This window comes from Hermetia illucens, chromosome 3 (assembly GCF_905115235.1).
Source record: "Hermetia illucens chromosome 3, iHerIll2.2.curated.20191125, whole genome shotgun sequence".
Lineage (NCBI taxonomy): Eukaryota > Metazoa > Arthropoda > Insecta > Diptera > Stratiomyidae > Hermetia > Hermetia illucens.
The window spans coordinates 74,077,637-74,094,635 of record NC_051851.1 but is presented as its reverse complement, the minus strand read 5'-3'; the positions used below and the strand labels follow the sequence as shown (position 1 = coordinate 74,094,635).

The 16,999-nt window shown below is 39.2% G+C and overlaps 1 protein-coding gene across 1 annotated transcript; it reads right to left on the bottom strand.

Annotated features, from left to right (window-relative positions):
• Positions 1–6,498: 6,498 nt before the first annotated feature.
• LOC119652506 lies at positions 6,499–16,323 on the bottom strand. The gene is made up of 5 exons (XM_038056694.1): positions 16,013–16,323; positions 15,595–15,784; positions 15,449–15,536; positions 7,308–7,780; positions 6,499–7,068 (listed from the first exon to the last, which is right to left on the bottom strand). The coding sequence occupies exons 2-4, from the start codon at positions 15,721–15,723 to the stop codon at positions 7,323–7,325; spliced, it is 675 nt and encodes a 224-aa protein (XP_037912622.1). The 5' UTR covers positions 15,724–15,784; positions 16,013–16,323; the 3' UTR covers positions 6,499–7,068; positions 7,308–7,322.
• Between the last annotated feature and the right edge of the window lie 676 nt (positions 16,324–16,999).

Genomic DNA, 16,999 nt, shown 5'->3' with positions numbered 1-16,999 from the left:
GTGACACTGTAACTTAGTTCTTCTAGAAAGCGGAAAAGAGAGGATCGGTAAAAGGAAACTGCAGCCGCAAAAGAGGGGACTACAGCTAAATCTTAGTTGTCAAAATCGTCTTTCTTGCATGTTGCAGGGAAAGCCGATGAAAGGCAAGGTGGTGATCTGAATGCAACTGGTCTAACTGGCATATAGGAGCGCGTCCATGTAGATCGGGGACGGTCAATCTGAAAAGGGGTTGCATCAACAAGTGTGGCAATATGCAGAAAAAGTGGATGCAAGGAAGTGGAACTTTTGGCAGAAAGTGGTAACAGCCTCGTAACCGTGATTAGACTTCTAACTCCCTTAAGGGGTTATTCTATTCTATTCTGTTTTAATATTCGAGTACGAGTAATTGTGTAAAATTTTTTGTTGATATTCACTTTAAATCTATAAGAAAATTTGGGAGTATGCGTTGAATCATGCCTTCACAGTAATATAATAAAAGCTTTTTCTAAAAACATGGTTTTTAAGTGCACGGGGAAGCACAGAAAAATATCTAATGAACCGATTGAACTCACTACACCAAAAATTAGATAAAAATATGAAATTTTGGACGCCCTTTTCCCAACAAAAATATTCATCCAAATTAGAAAATATTTTTATTGAATTGGTTATAGACCGTTGGAAAACCTGGTTACTACTCTACTTCTCACGCTACAATATCTGGTTACTGCGGCCGCCATTTTTTAATTTTTTTTATAGCCATAGAGTCAATAAAGAAGCATGTACAAATTTTTGTTTGCTTTCTTAGTTTCATTTTTATAATAGTTTTGAAATTACACCCTTTTTCATACTAAAGTAACCCTTTAAATGAACATTTTCTCCGCCAGCTGGTCTCACTGTAAAGAACTATATGTCCGGATGAGCATGACATCTGGGGCAGCTTTAAATGCATTACTCAATTTGCTGGATATATAAATTCAGAGCACTGCAAGGGGATCGGAAGGGTTGTTGGAAAAAGTGAATCCAATGCCATCTGATTCTCGGATCCCTGTACATCTATTTGGTAGAAGATATCAGGTTGTCCGTAAACGTAGAGAAAACTGGAAATGACCAGAAGAACGCGTTCAGAGATGTAGAAGCCGATTGAACTCTATTTCTAGATTTAACACGATGCAACTCCTCTGGACAACTGGCCACTCAGTGTAAAGGAAAATAAAGTCTCGGGTAATAATAATCATTGGCTCAAAAATCCAATTGGATCAAGGCCTTGTTGTGTGTTAGAGAACTTCATTCAAGACCGTAACGGTACACTACAGGATGACAGTTCCCTGTAGGAGGCAATGTGGTCAGCACTGCGCTCGCCTGAAATTATTACCCAAATTTGACTCAGGTACTTACTCACAGCTGAGTCGACTGGTATCCGACGTCAAATCACGATTCAAATTCTACTACCACCAGTGAGATTTGAACCGCGACCTTCCGTACGACAGCCTTATGATCTAACCACTCAGTTCAGTCTTGGATGCTTTAGCAACAGAGGGTCCAATTTCCCAGATGCCAGCGATTTGAGTGTCAGTAGTATTGATTAATGTTGTTCACAAACTGAGATCTAACTTCCTGCAATGATAAGTGGTAGAGTCTTAATTTTGTTGGACACACCAAACTTTTCCTGTTGTAACCAAAAAACATACTGTAAAATCTAGACTGTCGAAAAGCAGAAATACTTGGAGGAGTATTGTTGGCATTTTGACTTTGTCATAATCCTGTGATGGGGAACCTGTATTTTGTATGTCAGCGTGCCGCGTATGACGCATCAGACTTTAGATTTTTAGTGCTGATGTGCTAAAGCTGCAGTGGATGGAATCGCATTCACTAGTGGAAATCCTGCAATATAACAAATAACAAATTTTGCCGACCGCCCACAATGAAGCAGGCACTGTCGAAAACTAAGACATATAAATATTCCAGAATAATGCCACTAGCCACTTCCGCCATATTATTTCCACATGTTAGAGGAGGGCATGAGTCGCTTAGTGAAATTAAAATAAAATGTTGAGATCAAGCAGGGCACAATAGTTCTTTAAGGACGCGATGCTACTTAACAGAATAATGAGATCAGGCAAAAAGATAAATAAAGTAAAATCCACCATGTTAAATCGTACCTGATCTCTCTTAGTGAAAAGTCCCGCCACTGCAGACCTTATTTGATAGTCTTAGTTTTTCTCTGCATATTCCGCTTCTCTTAGGTGCTCCGTAGGTCGGTCATTGATTATTTTTTGGGTTATCCTACGTATATCATTCCACGTTTTGAACAAGTTATTTTGTAGATTATACTTTCTCCATGGAGTCAATTGTGGATTTTGTGTACTGTGCCGTCGTCGTACCCTCTAACCCACGCTGCTCTTGATGGGTGATTGGACTGCTCTAGTTCTCAGAATAGATACTATCAATTGTGTATTTTACTGGGTACGAAACTCTAAAGGTTCTCTAAAATCTCCCTCGGTTCATACGGCCTCCTGCGACGTCTGCAACCTCTTCCGAATGTCTAAGAGACTCTCAAAGGCAGTGATTACGTAGATTATTCGATTCATTTTCTCACCTTTGCCATTAGTCGAGATTTCCTTTATGACGTAGTTTAGGGAGCAGTGTTCTATCAAAAGCCCTATTAAGATTTTTTCATGCCACCTCATGCCACATAGGGTCCCTGTTGAGAGCAATTCATATTCCGCTATACGGCCGCACGAACCCTTTAAAGCTCACTTAAAGAGAGATGACTCAATGTCAAAAGCCAGCTCTGGTCCTACTATAAGCCAGAACCTCTGTGAACCAATTAGTTACTCTCTTTATTATCTGCAATGTTCGAGGGGCGGACGCCTATATCAAGACCATTTCGTTCTATGATACAATTTCACCAACTAGGCAACTCCACACCAATTGGTTCTCTATTTATTGCTGAAAACTTTTAGAGCAGTGTAGCGAAAAAATGCGATTGCGATGGTCATTACAAACAGCGCCCAAAGTGAGGCCAAATATTTCTAAGGTTTGTGACACAAAATTCGTTTGGTTCCAACAAACAAACCAGTGGAAGATAGCCCATTCCGGCTCACAATCTCATTTTGATGTGTCGCATAAAAATAAAATAGTTTCTCAACATTGTTGCCGACCAGGCTCCTCGTGCACTTTGCTTTATTTTCCAACTCTTAAGCCGGAACTATAACAAGCTTATGGGGCGTCCATATGAATTGAATACGACTGTCTATATGTGACGTAGATCGTGAAATGTTCCCCTACGATAGTTTCGTTAAAGTTCCCTTAAGCACAGAAAATTCGGTAACAACCGAATGCAACACAATAATAGGAAGTAAATACTTGACAAACGTTCGCCTGATTACAGACCCAGATCGCACATTTGTAACAAAACATTTTCCCCATAGCTCCCACATTAATAGCAATTATTCACAAGATAAATTGATTTTTTTATGTTTTTATGATTAAAACTATATGTTGAGAGATATAACAGGCTTTTACTGAAAACTTAAATGTTTAAGACATTGACATTGTTAACAAATTATTTTTATTCGTTTCTTGTTGTAGTCGCTTGCCCGCTATATTAATGTTGGTTTACCGAAATTCCTCCAAATCCCAGTGTGTATGATATTGCTAGCATCTTCCCAGTCTGCAAATGTTTTAGGGCAATAGACACTTGCATACAATGAATTTATCTTCACAAAGTTATGTAATGTGACGTATGCAAGCACGATTGATTCGAAATTCTCTGGCATTATATTAATAGTTGTTAACAATATCCCCCATCGAGCAACTAGAATACCGAATACATTTTCTATCACATATCTGGATACACGCTAGATAGACGCCTATTGAAGATTTCGGAGTTCTTCAGCACATTTCCTCCAGGATACGGCCGCATTAAATTTTTAGTCAACGAAAATGCTGCATCTACGACGAAATAGTGCGGTATCACTGTATTTGTTTGCGGCAATATCCTCGGTGCTGGAATATCTAGTGTGTTGTCCAGGATCCGTTTGCCAAAGCTACTGTTCTGGAAAATGGATTGGAAATTAACTTTTTTCCGTCCTTAAATAATATGAAATAACTACCTCCATCGCTATTGCTTCCATAAGCACCCCCAATTTTTTTAACTGTAATATTGGCTTCCAGACCTCGCCGGCCATTGAGTGGTAATATGATTCCCATCTATTGCGCCGATATAATTTGGCAAATTCCGCTCGTTCCAGAAGGTAGCTTCTATTTCTTCGAATTCTGTGCCTTGAACAATTTAACCAAACAATCAAACACTTCTTTCGTCATTCTGATGTGAATAAAAAATTGGTCAGGGTCGTGTGCTTTTATTTGTTTGAAAGTTACAACAAAGTATCCGAGCCTGCCTCTATCCCTATTTAGTTTCCTAACACTGCAGGATCCGTTCCTCCTTTTCCTAGTTTTTAATTCATCACGCAGTCTTTCAACTGTTTAATACACTTAACTGTCTCAAACACACGAACTAAATCATTAATTTCACTGATTTTAAATTAACTGTTAAAACATAATCGCCTTTTAAGTGTCCGTACGTTCGAAGCGTCAACGAAATAATGACCAGAATTGGAGCTACTCTATGTCGTTATGGGCGAGAATGTACATCGACAGATATTCAATTTACGTTCCTTAAGATTTTGAGTTTCCAGAAACCGAATATAGTTCCCGCTTTAGGTTTTATCCCTTTTTTTCTCAGAAGCAAGTGTTTCTAAGTCTCATTTTCTCATCCTCATCATGAGTTTCCTACTCTGGTAGTATACCTCAGGAGCTGGTCGTATCTTGTGTTTTGCTTTGGGACTTACGTGTCTAGTAGGTGAATGTCTTCCAGAAGCCTTTGGATTTACGGGCCTTTGCTAAATATTGAAAGGTATTGTCGTCCAAGCTTCTAAGGAGTGGCTTTCCCTACCTTTGCATGAAACAGCAATTTCATCGTTCAGTAATTGTAATATTTATTATTCTTTTTTCTTGAGGATGAAGGCAGGCAGGCGAGATGAATTTTTCATTAAATACGGAGGCAATCGGCTAAACGCTGTGCTGTTCTGTCCTCAATGGTTCATCCTCACCTTGTTCTCAGATTTCAAAAAACGAACATCGAATTCTCGTGATTCCAGTTTGTCATTACCAATGGCGCCCAACATTTCCTAGGTTCTGAGTATAATAATTGGTAGTCATGTCGTGTTCTGTGAATTATATAAAGGAGCACTCAACATCTGCGAGTCGCTTCGGTCACGCTGCTCCCAGGGCAGAGGTGAGGCAGCGTCTGACGATTTGCCTCTGCCTTGGTAAGGAGCCGTAAAGCCGTCATCGCCTGACAGTTTTGCATCCTCACCTTGTTCTCAGATTTCAAAAAACGAACATCGAATTCTCGTGATTCCAGTTTGTCATTACCAATGGCGCACAACATTTCCTAGGTTCTGAGTAATTGGATCAGTGCAACATAACCAATTCTGACTAACGTCATTTTGATGCGTCGGATAGAGATACAATAGTTTTTCAACATTGTTCCCGGTGCTCTTGATTTTAACTTTTAAGTTTTAGGATTCACTCCTTTCTCGCCAGTAGCAAATGTTCCTAAGTCCCATTCCCCCTTCCCACCATTTGCCATTTGGAATGTCTATGCGATTTGGCGATTGTCCAACCGCAGCTTCAATTAGTGGTGTCAATAAAATGATTTATATCTTCAATAAAATTATTTATATTAAGGCCAAAGCGCAATGAATGTGTACGTGCATACGAGCGAAGCCAGTTCCGACTTGTAGGCAATTCCAATGTACAATGAACATTTACATCGGCGAAGTTCGTTCCACATCGATAAAGTTCGTTCTCATGGCATAGCAGGCCATTTGCATTTGACCAGGCTTTTGGTGTTCGGCAATTGCTTTTTGAATTTAATTAATTTATGTGGATTTATTTTGAAGACTGAATTAGGTACTATTTTAGTGGCAGGTGCTAATTATTGATGCCACTTACATTAACTTCGTCAATATAATAATAATTGAATACAATAATTGAATTCAAGCCTGAGGTTCGTGCGCTTTCATCAGTTGCATTTATTTTTATTATTTTCGTAACGTAAAATATGCTCGCAGATCGACGGTGTGCGGTGTGCACACCTACGAAATTATATTCGATATCGAAACGATTCAACTCAACACAGATGTTAAATTTAGGCTATTCTGCGATATATGGGAGGAGTATATAGAAAGTGACTCCCAGTGTTAATCAAACGTTCCAAGCTTTCATTAATATATGTCTGAGTCTAATTATGGGGATATTTTGGACCCAGACAATAGCTTGTGAAGAACTTAGTGGACGTATGTGCTGATCAGAAGGCGGAAGTGGCAGTGGATTGGTCATAGATTAAGGAGTGCACATTTTTCGGAAATGCGTGGATGCAGTTGAAGTCCATTGCCACGAACCGAACCGAAGCTTTAAACAAGGCAAATGAAGACCTTTGATTTTACCCAATTTAATTCAATATGTTCTTGTATATTTATTCATCCTTGGTATAAATAACAAAATATGCAAATGTAAATGATAATCTTAATAGCAAGTTTGTTGACTTCAGTTATATTAATCCGTCTATGTTACTAATTATTTCAGGTTTGTTATTTCGTTGAACAATTTATGACTACGTTACTATAAAAAGGCGAAACATAGATTCAATTGAAGCTGTTCGTTCCTTTCACAGTTCCTAAATATATTTATTGTGCGAAGAACTCTTCTTGAATGAATGTCGTGGAACGTATTTCCATATGAATCGTGTCTTACACTCGGTGATAATGTTCTTTGGTCCAAGTGAGATTCATGAATCTCAACAATTATTTGTAATGGATCATGAAATTAATACTAACCTCTATATGATTTTATCTTTTAATGTAGGTTCAACGAATTTATATATGTAATAATGCAAGTCAACTTTAATCTTAAATGAGTGAATAACAGTTAAATGACGCAAGTTGTTTCAGCCACATCTTAAACAGACACCATCTCGATTTCGTCTTCTCATAATAACGTAGTCTAAGTTAAATGCTTTGTAATTTCAGAAAGCGGTAATAAGTACAAATGACCAATTAACACATGAAATAAAAATTAGATGCATGGAAGAATAGAAACAAAAGCGATTGAAGTTGTCTTTTGAATTTCAATTGATCTGACATATTTCATGTATCACAGACGGTTCAATTCAGAAAAATGTGGTGAGTATATAAGAATATGGCTAAGAAATGGTTCCTTCGAGTGTTATAAGTTAAGAAATATACTGCTAGAGTCCTTACCCTACTAATACGAAATTAATACAACATTATCGCGTTTGTTTTATCCTCATCCGGTTGATCGATAAATCTTTGTTCACGTTTCTCACTTAAATGCACGTAAGTCAAAATGCAAATATTAATCATTACGAAAAACATCGAAATGATGACAAAGTAAAAGCTTAAACCTAAACTCGCTAAGCCGCGTGTGTGCCAATTGATTTTCAAATCGTCGGATGGCAAAACGTTGTGATTTAGGTAAATTATGAATTGTACGAGCCAACAGACGAAGGCAATAATATGAGATATGATTGATAACCAGTTGGCAACGAATAACAGTACCATCGTTGCACGTTTTTTTGCAGCAGATGCTGCTTTTAATACTGATGTGATAGCACCCACTGCGCTTGTGATTAGTCCAGAGGCAGTGCCGGCGGCTGCTCCAAGCCAAAGCCAAAAGTCCATCAAATTTGGTTCGTTGTTGACTAATTCGAAAACTGAAAATAAAAATGTTTAGAATTTCTTAGATATTTCATTCATGTTCTATAACGCTTATTTTTTGCATCCATCAAACTCATGTTTGTTATCTGTGCTGTAGATACTACTGTGACCTCCACGTTACAAAATAAATCATAAGATGAGTGCTATATTACGAGTTATCTATTCTTGGCTATAAGCTCTTTTGATACCTGCGAATGAATTTAAAACTTTATGTTATGGAGCAGGACGTATTTAATTAACACCAGAACTGCATAGCCGTTCTGTGCATATTCTCGTTATTTGTTTCAAGACGTTGGTTATCTCGGAAAGAAAACAATCGCCTGAAATTTTATTGTGGCAATAGTTATGTTATTATTATTATTCTGTTAAGGGAAAGTCGCACCGCGTCCTTGAAAACATATTGTGCCCCTTTTATTGGTTATAGTGTACCTATTGATCATAGTATCTCAAGCAGGCCTATAACCGTCAGGAACTTAAGTATGTTCCCTACTTTCAGATCTTTCAACTTTGCATCTGGTATTAAGTGTTCTCCCAGATGCCTCGACCTACTTTGCACAAGTGCCGGACACTGTCCCAGGACGTGCATAGGGGTTTCGTCCACCTCCTCACAAAACCTGCAGGCAGTGTCCGTAGATATCCCTAGGTGATAGTTCAGCCGTCAATGACCAGTGAGAATTCCCACTATGATTCGGAGGTTCTTTTTGGTGAGGTTTAAGCAATCCTTTGTGCGCATGGGTTCGTATCCCCCAATAAGGACCCTGGACTGCTCCATCCCTGGTAGGCCCGCCCAGTATAGTTCCCTCAACCGTTCCTCTTCATTTCTTAGATTCATAGCCATGAAACCGTTTCCGATTCCACAGAAGGGTTCTGGCCCGTGTAAAGGCGTCCCTGCTCCCTTCTTGGTTAGTTCGTCCGCTGCCTCTTTGCCTTCCAACCCAGCATGACCTGGAACCCAAAGTATCCAGACCTTGTTGGACGAGCAGAGTGTATTCAGTTTCTCAAGGGATTCCCATACCAGTTTATAGTTCACCTGGTTAGACCTAAGTGCCTTGATCGCCCTCAAGTTCGAAAAAGTTGTTAATGAATTGAACCTAGAAATCCAGACATACGTGGCGGACATATCTGAGTCACCCCATGCGGAAAGGATATACAACACATTTGCCGCACGCACGGGTTGGAAGATGCTGAGAATAGAGAGTTACTAGTTGGCCAACTTTTTGAAAATTTTGTGACCCCAGCGATTACCTGAAACTTCCGGCGGTAACAAGACTTTCAGAAATGGCAGATCGGATCTTGCAGTGGTATCAGTATCACCATCGTCTTCACAAGGCGATACAGAGGAATTGGCGGACATTCGGAAGTCGCTCGATAAGCATCGTCTTAGGTGTTACTATTGTGGCGGAGCGATGTTCCAGTTGACATTTATTAATTATAATTGATTATCAACGTTATGAATTTTTCAATTGAATAGCCAAGTCCAAGCCCTAATTTTTATTACGAAATGTCCAATTTAATAATCATAATTAATATAATAGAATTTAGATATCTAACAAGTCGAAAAACGGAAGCCCGGCGCTTCAAGTATAAAAGACTTTGTGCATTTCTTGGGTAATTTTTGTATTTGGGTGCAGAATTATTCCATTTGTATGTAGCAAATGTAGCAAGTGTTTTGGGTTGCAGTAAATTTGAAGACACAGTTTTATAGCTTTTCCCTTAATTGCACCAAAATTGGGGATATCGTGTTTCTTACTATTGTCTATATTCCTACAAACTGACACTAGGATAAACTTACGGGCGATTTCTAGTCAATTTCCTGAATCATAGTAATATGCTACTTTTAATTTGAATAGATATTGGTATAGAGTGACTCTTTTCAGATTTTTCGGTTGAGCAGCTTCTGAGAATGGATCCATGATAGAAATGTGCTTCCCCATACATGCAGAAGAGAGGTGTAAATTTTATATTATGAGATGTAAAATGAAATGTCTCGATTAATGCTTTCTAAAGTTGACTTGATTTTTGACATTTGATGCAAGAGGATGGAAGCCGGGGACTGTAAAAAGGTAATTTTTTTCACGAATCCTTCCTCAACCGAAAAATCTAAGAAAATATACAAACTTATCATTGTATGGTGTCTGGGTCTGAAAGTCCTCTCCATACCGATATAATAATATTTCGTTACTATATTTAAGCTCACGTTAGAAACACCAAGGTCAAGGAGTAATATGGACTATAAACTAGAGCACCATATGGTACTACTAAGTTTGGTTGAAATCGCACAATAACTAACAAAATTATAATAGATCAAAGTTGTCTTTTTTGTGGAAATTTACTGCAATCTGAGACTGAACAATCTGGCATACTAAACATATAAGCATTACATTAGGTACAGATGGGCAAATATACACTCAAATATTCTTACATAGGAAGTACACGAAACCCTCCATACCTGAATCGCGGAACTTCTGGCTTTCGACTGTTTAATTTATAACTTTGTGATTAAATGTATTCTTTAAATTACTGAATATGCAATATTTAATGACGAAATAGGAAAATTTCATTTTGAACTTGTTGAGTTTTATTGATTTGTTGAAAGGTAATTTGTTAGCCAAGAGTTAAGGGGACTTTTCAGTCAGCATTTTTTTTATTTACTAATCCAATAGAATATAGTCAAGAACCATCCCCCAAAATTTTAAGATGAAACGCTCAATTTTTTTTTGTGAAAGGAAGTCAAGAAATTTCATACAAATCACTTACAACAAGAAGACAAAACAGAAAATTTTTCGAATGAATTGTTGTTGCGACTACGTTTTTCCGGATATTTTTTTTAGATTACTGGGAGATTTAATGTGGGATTTGTTTGATTCTCTAGGGTCGTCTGCATTTAAACTAACCAAATGATCACAAAAATCTTCTGAAACTTTTTCAGTATATGTTATATACCGTGTCACTTCATGACTCGTTTTGAATATTGAGTATGTCGTGATTCTCTACCAGACATAGACCTAATGGAAAACCTTTGGGCAATCAGCGTTCGCCGGTTTTACAGGAATAATGGGCAGTCCTACATTAGTAAACTTAACTATGTACCACCACATATGCGATGAATTGCGGTCCCTGACCAAAAAATTATAAACACTTTTAAATTTTATCATTTCCCGCATTTGGCTTTGTATTTTTTCTTGGCTACGTCGCTAGCCAAATAATATTTATTGGTTGGAATTACCTAATTAGTTTACGATAATAAAACGAAAGGCTGTTTTTTTCCTGGTTAGAAAGTATAAAAAGACAGGTCAGGGGTGTGAGATATGCCAGTTGTTAGTTAACAGTGTACTTCGAGTGTCTTCAATGAAACATGTGTATTCGTTTTATTTCGATTCTAAAGTTTTGTGGAAGTAATTAATAAAATGCTGCGTAAATATTGAGATTGGTGTATTTGCAACCATTATTACGGTAAAAACAAACCAAAAACTAATCAAAATTCATTTTTTGGGTGAATTAAAAAAGCGTGCAATTTCTGCACTGCTGAGAACAGGGAAACACCCAATAAGCGAATTGAAAATTCGATATAGAATATTGGGAAAATATAAACATTGATATTCCTTCAGAATTCTTAAATTTAAAAGCGTTAATTTGAATATTTTTCCCAATGTTCAATATTATTTAATATTTTCAGGTATGATTTCTGACGAATCGTTGTTATGATGCCTTACGAGAGCCAGTAGATCCGTCAGAAGGCATACGGGAGAGAAGTTCGATGAGACCTGCATTAAGAAAACCGTTAAGCTTCCACCATCTGTAATTAATGGGCCAGGACCTCTTTATTTCGTCGAAAAGACCAATATAAAAAAAATCGGAAGACCGTTGCGCTGCCACATTTTTATGAAATCAGATTCGAGACATTTTCGTTCACTTTTATGCAAGGTAACACCCTATGCCACACCGCGAAGTCCATAAAAAAATTACTTTAGAGGAAAATATCCCTTCAATTCCAGTGCCAGGAAATTTGAACCCATTAAAAACGCTAATGGACAAATTTCAATGGGTAACAATACCCACCAATGAACCAATGATAACGGATTGCGCTTTATTCAGTTAGCGGTATCACACGAAATGGTTTTCAGTAGTGATTTGCGCGGTAAGTGATCCACAATCGCACATGGGGCTCTCCAGACCGGGCCGCTTTCAACCAAATTCAGCATGATTGATTGAACGCCCTCACTTCAGCCTTGAATGTCAGAACATATAGGGGGCCAATATAGGATATATTCGGATCACTATCTCGTTGGCATAATGCTCCAACAAATAATCTTCACAATCATCTGAAGAGCGTTAGCATTCATACGGCCACAAGTATGCTTGGCCCCAGCCGCATGAAAACTGGGAACGGTCGATTTGAATTCTGCATACAGGACAATGCTGCACTTTCATAGAACGCGAGCACGTGCATAGGCTTATCACGAACTCTGTAGAGTGGAGAAGCGACTTCATAGACAGAAAAGAGACGCACAAATGCTGCCAGCACCACGTATGGAAGAAACAGTACGTGCATCGGCTTAAAAATCATAAGCCGCCAAGAGCCAATGCAATTACAGCCGAACTGGTTAAATATGGAGGCGATCAAACACCAAGCCGTTCATCAACTGATGCTCAAGGTGTGAGACAGCGAATCAATACCTGACGACTGGTAACGAGGTATTATCTGTCTCATACATAAAAAGGGAGATATGAAAAGTCGACAAAAAAAAATCCTTCTAGGGTTACCTCGAGAAACATCTCTTTTAATGAATGCATTTTGATTTTTTGTGTCTGGATGGCTCAAGTGGTTAGAGCGCTGGGCTGCCGTAGCGGAAGGTTGCGGCTCAAATGTCACTGGTGCCAGTAGGCTTTGTTATCGTGACTGGATGTCGGACACCAGTCGACTCAGCTGTGAATGAGTACCTGAGTCAAATCAGGGTAATTTTGGGCGAGTGCAATGCTGACCACATTGCCTCCTCCAGTGTACTGTTCCGGTCTTGAATGAAGTGTTCTAACACACTTCATGACCCTGATCTAATATGGATTGTTGTGCCAACAATTGTTATTATTTTGATTTTTGTGTTTCAAATGATTCTATCGTCGTGTACATTGCAAAACAACTATTTCCCGAAGTGCCTCCAGAGATTGACTGTCACCCGTTCAATTTTAAGTTTTTTGTAATAGAAATTTCGGGAAATATTTTTCGATTGTTTCATTAATATATATTAAATTTGATTATATAATTTGGCACTATCTGCATGCGCAAAGAAAAAATCTTAAAAACATGAAACTTTTGTTTGGGATGAGCTTGTCCTGAGCCCACCATCTACTTGATGGCGGGCTGCACATCATCCCCCCCGTGAAAGACTGTACACGTGCGATCGTGCACCCAGCGAAACACTTCCTTACGGACAGCGACCGTAGGTGGATAGGTGCCTTTTCGAAGATCTCGCAGTAGATAAAGGTGAGCCGAAGATGGGGAAAACTCAACTTCGGCTGGGATGTTGATCCCAGAGAGACGAGACAAAATATCTGCGACTGTCTTTACCGGACACATGTTGAATGTGTGATGAGATCCAAGGTCGAGAAAACATGACAGTTTGCTAAATAGTGAAATAATGTGCAAAGTCTTGGATTAGTGGCATAGGGCGTCTGTTCGGAATTCTTTGAGCATTCAGGCGTCTATAATTTCCACATGACATGCCGTTGGGTTTTGGGACTATATAGAGTGGAAAAGTCCAACTGCTGTTTTAAGGTCTGCATAAAACCTGTTTAAGTAGCTTTTCAAACTCTTCCCGCGCAACAGCGAGCTTCTGGGATGTAAGGGACGCAACTTCGGTAGCCGGTAGTGTTGATGAGATGCTGAACATTATGCTTAACTGGCTTATAGAGACTATGCTCGTTAGTGATGTTGCGGTATTTCTGAAGAAGTGCATGAATACGTGAATCGGCAACGTCTTCAAAAATGATAGAAAGAGTGCTGGGTCCGCAGATTTCCTTGATAACCTAAGTGACCGTCGTAATCTCTATCAGGGATCTATGCTGCATATCCACCAGCCCATAGTGACACAGGAACTCCGCGCCTAATGACTTACGACTACCTGCCTGTATCTGAAAGCTGTGATGGGTGAGGAATTTACTGCCGCTAATTTCAATTACTGAGGGAAAAGCCTAGACCTGGACCTTCGTACGGTGTCCACTAGAAAATGGCGCCTACTAAAGAGGCGTAAACTATAAGGTGACGTTTTGCTGCGCTTTGGGTAAACGTTACTTAGTTTTTTGAAGTCGCGAGAAAACACATGGGCTGGTACCCGCTCCGCAAACCTACCAGCACACGCCTGAGTTTGATGCGAACCGCGGCCATCGGCTACCCAGACACCCATATTTTGAGGCGAACGACGAACGTGTGCCGCAGGCACACGGTAGTATGGTCTGCGTGGCCTCCGGCAGTCGCCGAACCCACAAGGACTGCAGAATCTCAGATCCAACCTTGTCCGCAGCTGCCTCAGTTTCCGAGGTGGCTGCCTGAGGGTGCGGCCGCCAAGCGTCAGATTCGTTAGCAAGTGATTCAGCTTAGCTGTCTCACTTATTGACAGGAACCCTCGTTCAGGATGTCGGCGATTAACTCTTCGTCCATGCTGACTAATGCATGATTAAATTTAATGGCGTTCGTCGTGACGCCCGCCAGTGGGAATTGCGACTACAACTGAAGGAACCACGCCTCCGAATTCAATCGAATTCAAAAAGAACACACAAACTCAACGGAATGGATGTTATTTACAAAAACAAAATGAGGATTATATAAAACAACAACTTATCGTCTGAACTAACACCTTAACAAAAATATTTAAAATATACAACATCATCTGTGGAATGTTGACTTGGTCACGAATATCGAAGCCCTTCGCCAGCTGTTCTTCTGTTAGTAGCTCCTTCTTTATCGGTTGCTCATTCTTTGAACTTAGTGGCTCTTGTGTAGGTAACTTGTGAATGATGTTCGATTGTTTGATTAAAAACTTCTCCCGAAGTTCTTAAAGTGCTTTCCTCAAACATCGACAAAATATCATGTTCAATAATATAGCCTGTATTACAGGATAAACTTAAGGGGAATTTCCAGACAATTACTGAAAAGTGTAATAATAACAAGTATAGAAATACCGGTGTGACCGGTATTTTAAGGCCTAGATACCTTGCGCATGGACCACTGAAATTTTGTTTAGATTTTTCAATTGAGTAATTTCTGAGAACGGATCCTTGAAGTACTTGCGCCCTTTGAAACCCCCGTACTCCTCCCCGCTGCAACAAATGTCTGTTTCGAAAAGTATTAATCGAGACCTATATTCGGTGAGAAAGAATTTTGCACCTCTTTCGCATGTATGGGGACATCAACCTAACACGATGTTACTCATTGCACACGAGGGGATACACAGTTCTCACCATTCCACCAAATTCCATATCAATAAGATTAACCGTTTCTGAGGAAATGGTGTAACAGGCAGACAGACACAAGACCCAATTAAAATCGTTTAAAAAGGAAACATAACTTTCAACGCATGACCCCAAATAAGTTGGCAAATGCTACTTTTATTTTTAGAGTTATAACGCGCAAACAAACTATACATTCTCCAAAAGGGTAGTATACATACCATTAATTGGCGTACTTCGCATCCCATATCCAACATCCAAACTCTTGATCCCACTGAAGAGTCCATAGTTTATTTCCCCCGTCGCTTTCTAGAACAAACAATTCTTTCAGGTCCATTTCAACAAGGACTAAGATCGCTACACTTACAGTGGAATTCGTCCTCACAGCTTTCGAGTACACCCATTGGTTGGTCGTTAGACTCGCCAGCAGAAATGCAATGGCAATGCAACTCCCAAAAAACGTAGCAAACACTAAACCGCGCTGTTTCAGGCCCATTTCGCCGCTCCACTGTGCCTTTTGTTTTCAAACAAACTCTGCTGATTCGTATTTATTTTCACTGGAAATAGAGACAGCATCAGCGCGAAATTGTCCCACGCATGACTCAATGGCAAAACAGCGTAGGCAAGTTCCGGCCCTGGTGAAATTTTTCCTAACGCCTTTGGCGCATAAAGATTTAATCAAGAAACTTGCTATCGAGACATGAGATGCACGCAGCTTCCAGCTGAATTTACACTTTCTCCGGCCACTGGTAGTTGCAAGTCGCCAGTACCAAACTGTTGCTTACCGTAAAATTCAACTGCATCTATTCATGCATTAGGCGGTGACAGACGACCAACTTCTCATAGAACATGTTCTTGCCTCGGGCAGCAATCCGGCATGAAATCGATCTTCTCCTGTTCCATTGGTTTTTCTACACCCGATCTCGGTTTGGCTGGATCGGAAATTGCCAGTTGCAACGAAAAGTGTGTTAATTGGAAGAAACACTTGAAATATTCTAGTCAGTTGCTAAGACACGATCTTGTCTCTTGATCAACCACTGAGTATTCTTTTGTGTTAATATCAACAGAACTACATCGACTGACACTGTCCTTACGTTGGCAGAACTGTTGCTGACCATGGTTGGGTGGAGACTTTTATTAGGGCTTGTAGGCATGAACTTGTTAGCGAAGACACAATCCGACGGCCAGTTGCGCAGGTATAGACAAATTATCTATGTGTATGAACAAATTATAGGGAACCAAATAAGAAATATGGATTTGTTTTGACTTTGATTTCTGAAAGTAATAGGACTGCTATGTAAGTAGGATATAGCGAGTTAACCGTACAAAGCCAACTGTACTGTGGCATGTACAGCGCCGGTAAAAATGATAAAGCACTCCCTGTTTTTCAAGAAATTATAAAAAAATAACTGTGTATGTATCTGAGATGGTGGTATCGCATTACACTTTCCTGAATAATTAGCTGAGGTTTTCCGGCGTAATACGTCGAGCAATTAAAAAAATTAAATTTCAATGGGTAAAAAATAGGACACTGTACTTTTCCAAATGTAGAATGAACGTTGAGTAATCAAATCCAGCTGCATATGATATTTTAGTATTTTATTGAGTATCCTTTCTTTTTTATCATCTCCATCCTTCTTTTTGCAAACTTTTATACAATTTACCAGTTGTTTCTAATTCCTTTACATCTTGAAATTGTGTGGATTTCTTACTACGAAATCAAGAACTTCAATTTATTTCTTTTGAAATTATTGAACTTTGCAACATAAATT